At 48.3% G+C, this 14838-nt stretch overlaps 1 protein-coding gene across 1 annotated transcript in view; it reads left to right on the plus strand.

The window, feature by feature from the left end:
• The window catches only part of Abhd2 (abhydrolase domain containing 2, acylglycerol lipase), an 88859-nt gene extending 83309 nt beyond the window's left edge, over positions 1-5550 (plus strand). The window contains 1 exon segment of the mRNA XM_038313595.2: positions 1-5550. Within this exon segment, the coding sequence (XP_038169523.1) occupies positions 1-54 (54 nt within the window). The 3' untranslated portion in view covers positions 55-5550.
• The last annotated feature ends 9288 nt before the right edge of the window (positions 5551-14838 follow it).

A 14838-nucleotide genomic window follows, 5' to 3' on the forward strand; every position in this document is an offset into this window, starting at 1 on the left:
AGGAATAAGTCCCAGTGCTCAGACACGGAGCAGGTGGAAGCCGAGTTAGAATGAGGCCTCCGGACTCTGGTGTGCTCCTGCAGCCCTCCCCTGGAACCCGCGGCTGTTTCAGGTCTCCCATCTCCCTCAGTGACCTGGATCTGACCTCGTACCATCAGTGGGGGCACCCATCATACAACCTGTCTTAAGTAGGGCGGCTCCCTGGGAGCTCCAGGCTATTTTTGTGCTTAGTTACGGGTTTTCTCCGGTGCGTGGTTAGCCATGGTGGCAAGCTACAAGATTCTCACCCTTCTGTCCAGCTTCGGTAATCTGATTGCTTTCATGCCAGTTGTATCTAGTTTTCCTATTTAAGGACCCGCAGCTGAGTTGCGGTCTTGCTTTGCCAATCAAATGGCCCTCTCTCTGAGAACCGTGAAGGGATATATGTCACTTGGTGATGGTTGTATGTGCCCTCATAGAGTCCCCCAACAAGAAGTCAGCATCTCTGACCAATGCTGAAGAAAGGACTTAGCTTGGAAGTCTAAGAGCCTGGTGGCATCCTGGGCCTTAGTTTTGCCACTGAAATGAAGGAAATTTCTTGAGTCTAAAGCCAGTTCTTTCTCACCGTCTTCCTGAGACACCTTCCTCCCACCTTGCTGCTGCTGCTGCTGCTGCTGAGAGTTGCGTGGGGCACTTGTCTAAAAATTCAGCCTCTCAGATCCCTCCCCTCGGAGAGGCTGACTCAGTGGGTTTGGGGAGGGGTCTGGGGATTTTAATTTTTGACAAGTGCCCCAGGGAATTCTCATCACCCACGCCAAAACTGAGGGAAACCCCACACTGTAATACAGCCCCTTTAAATTAGGAACATCTTGGTGGCTCGTTTCATTGACATTCGTAAGCCGCGGTGTCTCTTTGCTCCCAGGGACCTCCGAAGCAGCACTGTCTGTTTTATGGCTGCCTTTGTGTGATCTCAGTGCGGTGTCCCTAAAAGGGAGAGGACATTTGGGCTGAGCCTTAGCTCTGCTTCTTCCCAGGTGGTGTGATCCTGGATAAATCCCTTTGGACTTGACTCACTTCCCCCTATTAAATGGGGGACTTGGACCAGGTAGATTGCTGAGATGACCACCCTTCTAAAGTCCAGCAACAAACCTCGGTATACTGAGGTTTGAGTGAGCCTCCCTCTGGGGGAGCCTGGGAGCAAATGACAGGACTCGCAATTTTTCTCCTTTCCCCATTTCACATAAAGAGATTTAGAGTCTTAATCACTCACTTGTAATTTTAGGTTTTCATCCCAGGTCCATCTCACTCTGGGTTTTGATACCAAACAATCAAAAGTTGGATCTGAGTTTGGAGAAATGGATTTCCAGCTGGGAGGAGAGGATATTCTTTGGAAGTCAGCATGTGGTTAAATAGCCTCTGTGTGTTGTCTATTGGGTAAGGCTTTCCAAGCTGTCTGCTCGAGTGGGCGCGTCACTCTGAGGTTGAAGTACTCTTCTCTTAGCCTTGTGCACTTGGTTCCCTGAGAACCTTCACTTTGAAAAATCCGCAGTTCCTCTCTGGAATTAAATGGACCTGTGGATGAATTGCTTCATCTTCTTTGGCTCCAGGACTGAATGAAAATACAGTAGTGGATCTGTGTGGATATTTATGGAGCCACCTGTACCCCCGAATGCCAGTCCTCAGGGCTGCAGGTGCAATAGAGAGTGTGGGCATTGGCCTGAGAGATTGTGACAGGAATGTCTGTAAACTGCAGAGCTGCTCTCTGACAATCACTAGGTCACCCCGTAACGTCCTGAATGGACATTCTCCCTGAAACACAGAGATGTCTGAGGTCCCCAGTTTCCTTTGCTATAATCTCTTCACGCTCAACAAATTCTGTCACCGTGTCCCGCCAATGGTTGTCATTTTTCTGTTGCTTTTTTTTTAATGTTCCCTTGGCACAGATTGGCACTTTATCATTCATCCCTCAATTTGGAAGCTAACTCTTCTCTGTCAGTTTTCCCTCCACCCAGCTGCAGCTGTTAAAGGACTCAGAGTTCCTGCTGCTGCCTTTATCCCTTAAGACTTGGAAAGAAAGCCATAAGGGACTAGAGTTGTCACCATCCCTAGTAAGGGGCTCCCTCCATTTGCCTGATGTCATCTCTTTCCAAGTCCTGACTAAGCAGTAGCTTGGGTACCACCTGCTTCAGAGAAAAGTCGCCCTGCTGTCACACCTAGGAGGATGTGGGGGACTGTCCTGGGAGCCTGATCTTTGCCACACTACTGGAAGTCCAGCCCCTAACACTGGGGGAGGGGACTTGTGCCAGCTGCAATCTCCGCAGTGTGTGGCTCTGAATGGCACTGGCGTTCCATTTTGCTTCACATGAAATCAACTGGAGCTCTTTATTCCAGCTCCGGGCCCTCAGGCATGGAAATGAGACCGTGGCCATGGCAGTTCTGACAGGAAAAAATTCTTGTTTGGCCCCTGAATGAGAGCACAGACGCATGAATGTGGAGGTGGCAGCTTGCCTAATGAATGAGGGGACAGCCCTTTATGTAGGTCAGCCCCTCTCCTTCCTCTGCGCTCCTTGCTTTCTTTCCAAAGTCATCCATTTCTAATGATGATGTGAATTGCCCGCTGGCTCTCAAGGACTAACCTGAACCAAAGGCTGAAGTTGTGGAGAACATTTGAATATTCTGTCCTAAAAATCAAGAATGTAAATTAAAGAGAACTAGACAAGTCCTATGGCAAGAGTAGCATTAAAACCCAAATGCAGAAGGCACCCACATTACCCTAGTTGTGATCCAAATAATTGGAAGACATTGTCTTCGGTCAAATTAGCTTGGAAAAAAAAATAAATGATCAAGACCGTGTAGTTAGCAGGGACGTTCCCAGGCTTGAGAACCTGTTTTTACTGCGGTGACTTTGCACCGTCCACCCCTGAGCAGAAGGGCTGTGGGAAGTTTGGCCATACCATCCGTATTCTTTTCGTTTCTGTGGTATCTCACAGTTACAGGGGATCTTAGGAGCTCCTGGAATGTTCCCGAAAGGGAGGTCTTCCTTCGCTTGCATGGCATTCCATTACCAGGGTCAGGAGGCCTGTCTTCTCGTCCCCAGTGGCTCTGACTCATGTTGCATCATCTCTAAAACTGCTTCGTCCACTTTCCGGATCATTTGCTCAGGTCGCTGCTAACCATTTTCTGAAGCTGCAGGTAGAAACAGGTGATTCGCGACCCCTAAGCTCTTCTTGAGAGGACTTGGAGAGAAGGAGCATGCCCATTCAGCTTTTCCTAGTTAGAGGACCCTGGACAGAGTCCAAAGCCATCTTAGCCTCTCTTCCTGTCTTCACCATTAAGGCATTTTCCTCGCCATTCTAAGGGTGGTCCTGTGACCGTGACAGGTGAGGGCCACCAGTCATTAGGAAAGTACCTCCGGCCTTCAGTGTGACCAGGCAAAGCATGGACGATTGCCAGAAGTCCTTCCTGTGCAGGCTGGTTCTGAACCCAGATTGCCCTCAGCTGAGGCCTTCTGGGTAGCTGAGCTGAGAAGGCTGGCATCCGGATGAGAGCTCGCTTTGTAAGTGACTGACTTGAGGTAGAGTTTGCCAGCTCTGGGGACACAAGCACATGTGTTCTTGTTTGTGTTTGCCCTGGAAGCAGGTGCTGGAGATGGGGAAGGCTTCTCTTTTCCCATGGCCTTGATTCTGACTTTGAGTGACAGTTTGGACAGAAGAAGAAACTGGAGAAACAAACAAACAAACAAACAGTGTAGTTGGAGGAACTCCTGGGTTTCCCTGTAGACACACAGGAAAGTTGTTAGGGAGCATGTCACTTCAGCGTCCTGTCACGGTCTCACCTGGAACTGTTTTCCTTACCCAGAAAGCCTTAACTTGCCTCTAGAAAATCCCCTGGTATGACAACACTATGGGCTTAAGAATTCAAACTCTTCTGCTTTGAAAGCTTGAAGCCAAGGCCACAGTCAACCAGAGAATTTCCTCAGGTGGCCCGGAGGCTCCTGTGACATCCCCCCCCCACCTCACACCCCCACCACCACAGGCGGCCTGGAACCGCCCCTCCACCTGTCTTCTTTGCCTTACTCTTCTGAAAGCCACTTTGGATCACTCGGATGCTTGCGGGGGGGGGGGGGGGGGGGGGGGTTGCTCGGTATTGAGGTGGCAAGCGGTTGGGGGCCAGGCTTCTTCCACGTGGTATCTAAGCAAAGGACAGTGTCCCCTCCTCGTAAACCAGGACTGTTTGTCCTGAACTGTGGCTACAGCTAAGGACACAGGAGCAGGCCTCTACTGGCTAAGGAACCAGAACGGCACCCAGAGCAAAGGCTACCCCGCCGGCTTGTCTCTGCTGCCTCCAGGTGCTTTGCGACAGCCCGGCATCCTCTGGTTGTGGTCCTTAGAAACAGGCCACACAGTCCGGCTTGCCAACAGCCCCCAGACACCCAGAACCTAGACCGCTGTCCCTTTTGGAAGAGTCCGTCCTCCATGTTTTCCAACTGTGTTCCTAGCTTGTGTGTAGGTAGAGCTTTCACCGATGCCTAATAAAGAAGTTGAAATTAATTTCTAATTGGTAGATTAAGTCTGACACCCTGAGTCTCGTGAAAGTTCTCAGCCTCTAACTAGACTCCTGTCAGCAAAATACATAACCTTCCGTCTCCCCACCTCTGGTCCCCTTTAGCCAAGTAATCTTCTATTGCCATAAACTGGGGACAGGCCACTTCTGACCCCTGCAGAAGTTCCCTCAGTCTAAGTGGGCATTCTGCCCCCAGACCACACCCACAGAGCAGTCAACGTCGCCTAAAACAATTGCCAACCTCCTTGGTCCCCAAGGCCAATCACTGCTCTCTCAGGCTGCTCCCGTGAGGGAACCCAGTTCCCGGCTATAGGAGCTAGGCTTTGGTCTCCATTTTGGCCTCTTTAGTTTCCCTAAAGCACAAGTCGGTGTAGAATGCTGTCACCTCCCCATCCCCACACCCGTTCCAGGTGACCTGGGTCTCTCCCACAGCCTCAGGCAGACCTTCACTGTACCTGAGTTACTTTTCCCCCACTGCCGTGGCCTTAGTGACCCAGGACTGGGGCTGGGGCGGGGAAGGAGGCCAGTTCACCTCCCTACATCCCCCCCCCACACCCCAAACTCCAACCAACCGGTCTTACGTTGGCAGAACTGCTTCCAGATTGATTTCTGAGAACCATCACTTTGACATTCCTGATTCTTGCCCATTTCATTTTGATCTCTCTGGGTTTTACGGAACTCCAGATGCTGCCCTGGAAATACCGTATTTTGGAGTCCGTGCTCTGAAAGCCCCTGCCTGTGCTGCTGCGTCTTTCGACGCCCCCAGCAGCAGGCGTTTCGGACTTGCACTTAACAATGCAACTTTTTCTAAATACGAGGATATTTACCTTTAATAAGAAATTATACTAAGCGACGGCGTCCTTGATTGTTTTATGGTCTCACGTTACTTTTGATTCTACTTTGATTCCGTGTGGTGGTGAACAACAAAGATCATTACAAACAAAAACTGTAATTTTGTTATCTTTGATTCAATGGAATTTCTTTACTTAAAATAAAGAGTAAAAAGTGCAGAGTGCTTGTGTGTGCTTTGTCTAGTGAGGGTTTCCACGTGCAAGGGGTGCGTCTGGGCATGCAGAGGTGGCTCTGGATAAAGTGCTTGCTGCACAGGCGTGAGGACCCGAGTTCGGATCCCCAGCACCCAAGCCAGGTGTGGTAGTGCATTCCTGTAAATTATATGGCTAGAAGGCAAAGATGGGGGACCCCTGGGGCTTACTGTCTGACCTGTCTGCTTACCTGAATAGAACTCCAGGTTCACTAAGAGACCCTGTCTCAATAAAAATGGTAGAGCATGATGGGGTGGGGGGCATACAGTGCTGACCTTTAGCTTCCACAGGATTGTGCACATGTGTGCGTGCGCGCGCGCACGCGCACACACACACACACACACACACACACACACACGGTGTTTCCTCTATCTGCATCAAAGCACCGGGCTTAGTGGCACAGTGCAGAACACCCATTTCCTAAGTGAGGTTATAGGAACCTTGCAAACAAATACCAGACAGGACCAGTTCACACAAACCCATCCTCTTCAAGAAAGCAAGCCAAGAATCTGAAATAAGGAAGGAAGCAACATTTTGTGTTTGCTTCCTAACCTGAGCCATATAGACACCCGCAGGGCAAGGTGGAAACGGTGTTTGTCATGTGTCGTTTGTGTGCTTTCTCCATCACGTTCTTTGAAAAGACCCAGTGAGTTTCCTCTATGTCAAGGTCAAGTTGGAGTCGTTGAGTAGTTGCAGTGGGTTCCTTCTTTTTGTTTTCTTGAGACAAGGATCTCACACAGTCTCACTCTTTCTAAGGCTGCCCCTAAAGTCCTGATTTTCCTGCCTCTGCTGGGTAACAGCAGCGTGCACCACCACACCCAACTTGGTGGTGACATTTTCTTTTCTTATGGATCCATCTTTTTTTTTTTTTTTTGGTTTTTCGAGACAGGGTTTCCCTGTAGTTTCTAGAGCCTGTCCTGGAACTATCTCTTGTAGACCCGGCTGGCCTCGAACTCAGAGATCCGCCTGCCTCTGCCTCCCAAGTGCTGGAATTAAAGGCGTGCGCCACCACCACCCAGCCTCTTGGCTCCATCTTAACCTGAGCAAAGGGTCTTCCAAGGCCAACCACCGACTCAGCCAGGAGAGCTGCAGCACCTCCTGGAGCCTTTTGCTTGAGCCTTCCTCCTCCCCAGTTTATGCAAACCCTTTGACAAGATCAGCACTGTAAGTGGGGAATGTTGGCTTTGGAAGACAGAGATTACCAAGACCCAAGAATGCCCAATATCACATTTTAGAATTCCCCCATGCCCTGTCACTTACAAATCACTCTATTTTGACCTAAGAGAATCAACTTGTGAAGAATACTGCCTAAGGGTTGAGGAATTTAACTCAGAGGTAGAGTACTTACCTAGCAAGCACAAGGCCCTGGTCCAGCCTCCAGCACCAAAAATACAAAATGTGGGAAAGAAAATACTGCCGGGTTGGAGAGATGGCTTAGCAGTTAAGTGCACTGATTGCTCTTCCAAAGGACCCGGTTCAACGCCCGGCACCCGCATGGCAGCTAACATCTGTAACTCCAGTTCCAGGGGATCTGATACTCCCTTTTAGCCTTAGTATGGGCATTGCATACACAGACATACCTTCAAGCAAAATACGTATACATGTAGAATAACAGAAACATTAAAATGGGAACGATTACAGGTCTGGAATATTAGGGGAGTCAGTGCCAACAGCACGTCATTTGCCACACCTGGCCAACCTGCTGGCATTTGTGCTTAGTGCTGTTTCTTACTCCAACAGAATGGATATATTTTTATTATACCTTTCATAAACAGGCTCTCCAGACATGGTTTTATTGAGAGGAGGCAGGAAGGACAGACGGTGGCATTTGTATATCCTGTACTATAAGGGCACATTTGTCTTCTATAGTGTAGAAAAAAGTCCACACGTGCATGTTATTAGTAGCTTAACACAAACTCTTAATGGCTTGTTCTGCATCAACCACTTACTCCCAGTCCAGGGTCTCCCCCCCCCCCGTGGGGGGGAATTGCAAGGCTGGTAGCGGAAAGTGCTAACGACTTGTGTTGCAAGGCATCACCTAAGCCCCAGATAGCCAGAGAGTGAGGGAAGAAAACAAGGGATGATAACAAGAAAGGTACAGACAGAAACCTCAGGGACGTCGCTGGCACCTTACCGGAGGGGTGGAGCTGCTGCAGAAGCTGGCTTTATTACTCCTGCCTGGAGATGAACATAAGGACTTTTAAAGATCTAAATTTGCTACCTTGTCAGATCTCCCACTCTCCGAATAAAGCACAGTTTAAAGCTTCAGTTCCAGGGCTGGGGAGATGGCTGGGGGTGAAGAGCACCTACTGCACTTGCTCAGGACTCGAGTTCAGTTCCCAGCACCCACATCAGCATCAGGCAGCTCACGGTGACGGTGACCTGTAACTCCAGCTCCACAAGACGCAGCGCCCTAGTCTGATTTCCACTGACTCATACACACATACGTGTGCATCCGTGCATGCGCACATGCATGCGCACATGCATGCACACACACAAAATTTAAAAAAAAATAAAACCTTTTTTTCTGGTATTCATGTTATACTGTAACATTGCCCATAGTGAGGACCCAGTGTTTAACTGGATGGCCCTCCAAACTATAGTCCCCACCTTCATTCTCTCTCTCTCTCTCTCTCTCTCTCTCTCTCTCTCTCTCTCTCTCTCTCTCTCTCTCTCTGTGTGTGTGTGTGTGTGTGTGTGTGTGTGTGTGTGTGTGTGTGTCTCCCTAGGGCAATTTACAGGAAATGGCCGCTTTTATGAAGTACATTGCAGGCAGGCCTTTAATTCTGTTTAATTCTGTGATTTCAAGGACAGCTTGCTCTACATAACAAGTTCCAGTCTAGCCAGGGCTACATAGTGAGGCCCTGTCTCAAAAAATAAATATTTTTAAAAAGACATTACAAGCAGTTGACTTTGAACTGCTGAACCTTTCCCCAGATAAAACAAACTCCTCTCTCCTTGTGGATCGGGGCCACCCAGAACGTTCTTCCAACACACTTGTTGAAGTACCCAGCATCTCTACTGAACATACACTGGTTTCCTTTTGAAGTTATTGTCTCCTTTATCTTATGTTCACATCACCACCCCTCTTCCCTCTCCTGTCTGTGCCTCTCCCGTGCCCAGCTTATAATGACTAAATTAAATAAGGCCAACAGTAGAGGCTAGGCATGGGTAGTAACAGAGTCAAAGGGATTTGTAGGCAGAGTCCCATGCTAGCCACTTCCTAGGCCTTTGACGCTAAGCAAGAATTGTTAGATTTTAATGTTTCTAGTGAAGAAGATAATAATGCCTTTAATTTTAGCACTCAGAAGGCAGAAGCAGGAGGATTGCTGAGTTTAAGCCCAGAATGGGGTATATAATATAAACCCTGGAAAATAAAAAAGGGATGATAATTGAAAGGCTCAGATAGTATTTTTCATAGTTTCTGTGTTATTTTTTAAAGATTTTTTTGGTAGCCAAGCTGTGGTGGCGCACACCTTTAATCCCAGCACTCGGGAGGCAGAAGCAGGAGGATCTCTGTGAGTTCAAGGCCAGCCTGGTCTCCCAAGAGCTAGTTCCAGGACAGGCTCCAAAGCTACTGAGAAACCCTGTTTCGGAAAAAAAAAAAAAAAAAAAACAGGTTTTTTTGGTCATTGGTATTTTGCCTGCCTGCATGTATCTCTGTGTGAAGGCGTCAGGAGCCCTGGAGCTGGAGCTACAGACAGGTAAATCTGGGTCCTCTAGGAAGAACAGCCAGTGCTCTTAACCACTGAGCCATCTCTCCAACTTCATTTTCTATGGGTTTTTGTTTGTTTGTTTGCAGTGGCTTTTAGCTTGGTGCACTTGGTTCTCGCAGAACAGAGGAGTAGAAGTTGACGTTTTCCCCATGGTCCAGCTGCACACCAGATCACTAAAGCTCAAGGCCCATGGGCAAAGCAGAAACAACCTTGGGTATGTAATTACTAGAACATTCCTGGGCTTGGAGAGACTGAGGAACTGCAGACAGGCACCATCAAACCCCAGTCCCAAACTTGTCCTTCCTTATGCAGTCATATGGAGAATCCACAAGGCAGACTAGAGGGGCTGAGAGTTGACAGACTCCATAGTAGGTAGACAGGAAGAGAGGAGCCATGACGAGGTAAGAAAGATGAGGCGCTTCCAAGAGGGCCTCTTCCTCACTCTCCTGACACAAAAGCCTGGCACCTTAAAACAAAGGCCTCCTGGGACTCTTCTCCCACCAGTGGGTCTCCATCTGATGTCCTGGTTCAACAAGTCCCCGGCTTTATTAGGACGTCACACAACAGTTGTGGACCAATCATCACCCCATCTTTCTTCAAACTGACCAGCCCTAAATCAAAAGAGAAAACTCTTCAGAGACTTAAGAATCTCCAGCCCCCAAGAAGAGGCTAGATGTTTTGGCTTTCTGAGCTTCCCCCAACCCCCTGCTTTGCAGAGGGTCTTTGTGTCTTATTTGCTGCGTGTGTGTTTCCCAATAAACGCCTATCTTCAACTATCTGCTCCTGTTTGCTGCGTTTGAGGTTCCTCTGCTGCTGTCTCACTCGAGTGTTGGGAGCAGTGAACCCCCCGATCCTGAATTTCTTGTAAACAACTTGTTTTCCCCTGATCTGAGTGCCTACAGCTGCTCTGAGCACGAGACCCTCAGGAGTTCCTGATGGCAGGGGAATGGTTTCTGGTGCGTTTGGCTGGGGCGTGGCTATCCCTATATAAGCTGCCCCTGGACACAATAAAAGGGGCATTCTTGGGGCATTCTGGCATCAAGGATGACCCATGTCTCTGTCTCTCTGTCTGTGAGTCTGTGTGTTTTAATCTCCAGCCCCTTGCCCAGTTCATGAACGGTATGGCAGCGCATAGAGCGCAGACGGGCGTGGTGCACCTCACTCGAGTTCTATCCTGCCTTTTAATTCTTTAACTGGCAGAGAAAACTAACTGAAGACGCCCAGACTGTATCAAGCTTGTCCACATGCTGTGGCCCGCTGGCAAGGCCAGTTCCGTGCAAGTCACTGTGGGCCTGGAAACATGTCGACGAGCTGGCACACCAGAGTGAGCACGTAAGCGTCAGAACCTCTGCGGGGTTGGGAATGCAGCTCACACAAAGCCCTGGGTTCAGTCTCCAGCACTGCATAACCAGGCACTACAGCGTATGTCTCTAGGACTTGGGACACAGAGGCAGGGGGAGCTGAAGTTTAGGGTCATCTTCAGCTACATAACAGCTTTAAGGCTGGTCTGGACTGCATGAGTTCCTGTGGTTAAAAAACCAAAAATCTGGGCCCAGGCTGGGGCCAAGGCAGAGCTCTCCCCACTCCCCAAAGGATCCTAGAGGGCGGAGGTTACAAGTTGTCACGTTGAAAACTTTGATGGGTTCTTGAACGTGCAGTCCCCTGGAAGTCTTGTTTAAAACGCAGGTTCCGATCAGTAAGTCTGAGTGGAGCCTCAGAAACTGCAATCCTGGCAGGCTCCCAAACACAGCCATGCTGGCTTCCTTGGAGTTATTCCCTGGAATGGAGATCCAGCAAGCTTCTGGGTCCGGAGCTGTGCTTCCCCCACCCTGAGAAACAGGAGCAGAATGGTCCAATGCACCCCCCCCCTTCCCTGGTATGTATCTCTATCTCTTGACATAAGACAAAAGCACATGCTTCCTCCAGGAGCCTTCAGGCTGCACTGATTCACCTTCACCTGGCAACTCTAAGCCCCAGGCAATGGCCAACTCAATTCAGAGTCTCTGGAGCGTGGACTTTCTCCACCCACACCTGGATGAGTGGCCTTCAGAATCTGCCATCCAAATTCTGCAAAGGTTCACACACAAGGAGGGCTGAAAGACACAGCTGCAATCTTCCAGCCCATATACTGCTCCAGTCAGTCTGCAGCCGATCCCTGCCCCCTGACAGATGTCTCCAGAAGGATGCTACTATGTGGCCCAAATGGTTGTCATAAAACTCAGGGTCTTTTGTCCCCATTTCTGTGGCTTTCAAGAGTATTTTATTGTCCTTCCTATATCTCATTAATGCAGGAGGGTGGGACCCTTGAGAAATCACAGATATGGGGGAGAGGGACTCCAATCTTACGGGGCTAAACAAGTCAGTTTTCACATTCAAGGTCTCCCCACATGCTCTCCTAATGGCAGGATCACCTTTCCCAGACAAGGCAGCCCCGCTGCCCTTCACCTCCACCTTTCCTGTCTGTGCCCTTAGGCTGTGCCATGCAATGCCACGAGGGGGCAGTGTGAATACACAGCAGCCTCCCTAGGTCCCACTCTATGACTTCTCCCATAAAAAGCCACTGAGTTCTCTTGTTATGAGAATCCCTGAGCTAAGATCCTTGCCTTGCTGACTTCAGATGAACTCTAGCATCCTCTTTGGGGCTCAAGTAGGAGCAAAGGTTACCCTGAGAGCTTCCTAGCCACAATTCCTGGTCAGAATCTGTCTGCAATGTTCTCCCTATCCTTATTTATAAAGTTGGAGCTACCACAAATCAGCAAGTCTGAGCGTACCACTACATTAATTCATTAAATTATTTTTTCATTTGTGTGTGTGAGTATGTGAGTGTGAGAGTGTGTGTGAGTGATGGTGTGGAGTGTCTGTGGAGGTCAGAGGACAACTTGTAGGGGTCAGCTCTCTCCTACCATGTAGGTCTTGGCGATTGAACTCAGGTTATCAAGTTCTTGTGGCAAACCGCTTTACTCTACGACCCACCTCACCAAGCCTGAGCCGTTTATTATGTCTTTCCATGCCGAGGTTTACAGTTAGTGTTCCTTACCCGAGAGGCTTCCATCTTTATGGCATTCACAGGAGGCTGAAGCAGAAGGATTGCCACAAGTAAAAGGCCAACCGGGGATACAGAAGGGACCCTGTCTTTTAAAAAAAAAAAAAGCAAGAAAGAAAACAAGAAGCTATGTATATTCATATAGATGTGTGTTCATATATACATTTATACAGCCTCACTGAAATGTAAGAAGGAGAACTTGTAGGTCAGAGAACTTCTCAAAGGTGTGAAAGCAGATGGGATTGGGCTGACCTCAGAATTCAGACAACAGTTGAAATGCCTTCAGCAGGTATACAGCACCAAAAATTCTTCATGTACAGAAGGAAACAGTGATCCCACAGGCAAGAGATGATGATTCTTTCCTTGGTGGTATGCAGGCAATCAACCAGGCCAGTCAACCCTCACCTCAGGCCACCACCACTGGCCAGACAACATCTGGAATGAATGCCTGCTATTAGCAAGAATGTATTTCGGGAGAAGTAGCAATCAATGCTTAGGGTCCCTGTGCCCTGAGGAGGCAGTGCCTGCCTGAGAGAAAATCACACACCCAACAAGCAGAGGTTCTGACAGGAAGTCTCACTTATAAAAACGAGCACCCAGAAATCACTGTGCGCTTGTGGAAGCCAGCTCCATGGGAGGAAAAGATTTGTATTTGTCAAAACATGCAGACTCGGGAAATGTAAGCTGTGCCAACTTATTTTATATCAACTTGACACAAACTAGGGGCTTTTTGGAAGAGAAAACCTCAACTGAGAAAATATCCCACCAGATTGGCCTTTGGGGCCATTTTCTTGATTGATGATGGATGTGGGAGGACCCAGCCCACTATGGGTGGTGACACACTTGGCTAGTAGTCTTGGTTGCTATATAAGAAAGCAGGCTGGGGCCTGGAGAGATGGCTCAGTGGTTAAGAGCACTGACTACTCTTCCAGAGGACCTGGGTTCAATTCCCAGCACCCACATGGCAGCTCAAAGCTGTCTATAAGGGGCTGGAGAGATGGCTCCGAGATTAAGAGCACTGGCTTAATCCTCTCTTCCAGAGGTTCCGAGTTGAATTCCCTACAACCGCATGGTGGCTCACAGCTATCTGTAATGAGATCTGGTGCCCTCTTCTGGTCTGCAGGCATACATGCATTGTACACATGATAGATAGATGATAGATAGATAGATGATAGATAGATAGATGATAGATAGATAGATGATAGATAGATGATAGATAGATAGATGATAGATAGATGATAGATAGATAGATGATAGATAGATAGATGATAGATAGATAGATGATAGATAGATAGATGATAGATAGATAGATGATAGATAGATGATAGATAGATGATAGATAGATAGATGATAGATAGATGATAGATAGATGATAGATAGATGATAGATAGATGATAGATAGATGATAGATAGATGATAGATAGATGATAGATAGATAGATAGATAGATAGATAGATAGATAGATAGAGATAGAGCACAGTGCCACCTTAAAAAAAAGCTGTCTATAACTCCAGCTCCAGGAGATCTGACATCTCCACACCAACGCATACAAAATAAAGTTAAATAAGTTATTTTTGACAAATAAAACAGCCTGATCAAGTCATAAGGAGCAAGCCAGTAAGCTGCACTCCTCTATGCTCTTTGCTCCAGTTCCTGCCTTGAGTTCTTGCCCTTCTCTTCCCTGGATGATGGACCACAGACTGTTAAACCCTTTCCTCTCCAAGTTGCTTTTGGTCACTGTTTTACCACAGCCAGAGAAACCCTAAATAAGCCATAAGTTCATCACAAAAGAGCTTGACACAGACAAAGAGTGGCTTTATTTGTCTATCAAGGACTGAGTGCTCGGAGAAGATAATACAAATTTAAGCAAAACCCACCCAACGAGGCAAAGAGACCTTCTAGTAAAGGGAAGCCCACCCCAAGGACCACACCTAAGCTAGGTGGATAGGAAGGGACGAGACCACCACCCTGGAAAGATCTTAGGCTCTTAGCTCCTAGGGCACTCAGCAGCAAGTCACCCCCAAAATGCGACTGTTTCGAGGCTGCTCACTCCCTGGAATTCTGGGTGGGAAGCCCCTTGCCTGCTGCAGCTGCTGAGTTTGTCGAACCATTAGTGCTTCAAGCCTCCCCTTCTTTTATACAGAATTGTGAGTGGGCTTCCAACTCCCACCTTACACACCCGAAGTATCAAAGCGGTTACAAAGGAAATCGCGGAGAAGCCTAATTATTCTTTGAAATCCAGCCTCTCCCAAGGATTGTCACTGCCCTATTATAACTGCGGAGGCAGGTGGGACTATAATTCCTGTTTAAAGGCATTCCCTCGCCTCAGCTACCCTCTATGTCAGTTTGGGATGAGGTGCCACTCAAGCTCTCCTAAACCTAGGAAGTTTGGGGAAGCCACAGTCACCTCAGGCATTCCCGTTCCCAGTCTTGGGTTCAGGAAAGCTGAGGAAGGCCTAGGATGCTAACACAGATCACATGGTAGGGTGTCTCC

Source organism: Arvicola amphibius, chromosome 12, assembly GCF_903992535.2.
Source record: "Arvicola amphibius chromosome 12, mArvAmp1.2, whole genome shotgun sequence".
NCBI lineage: Eukaryota > Metazoa > Chordata > Mammalia > Rodentia > Cricetidae > Arvicola > Arvicola amphibius.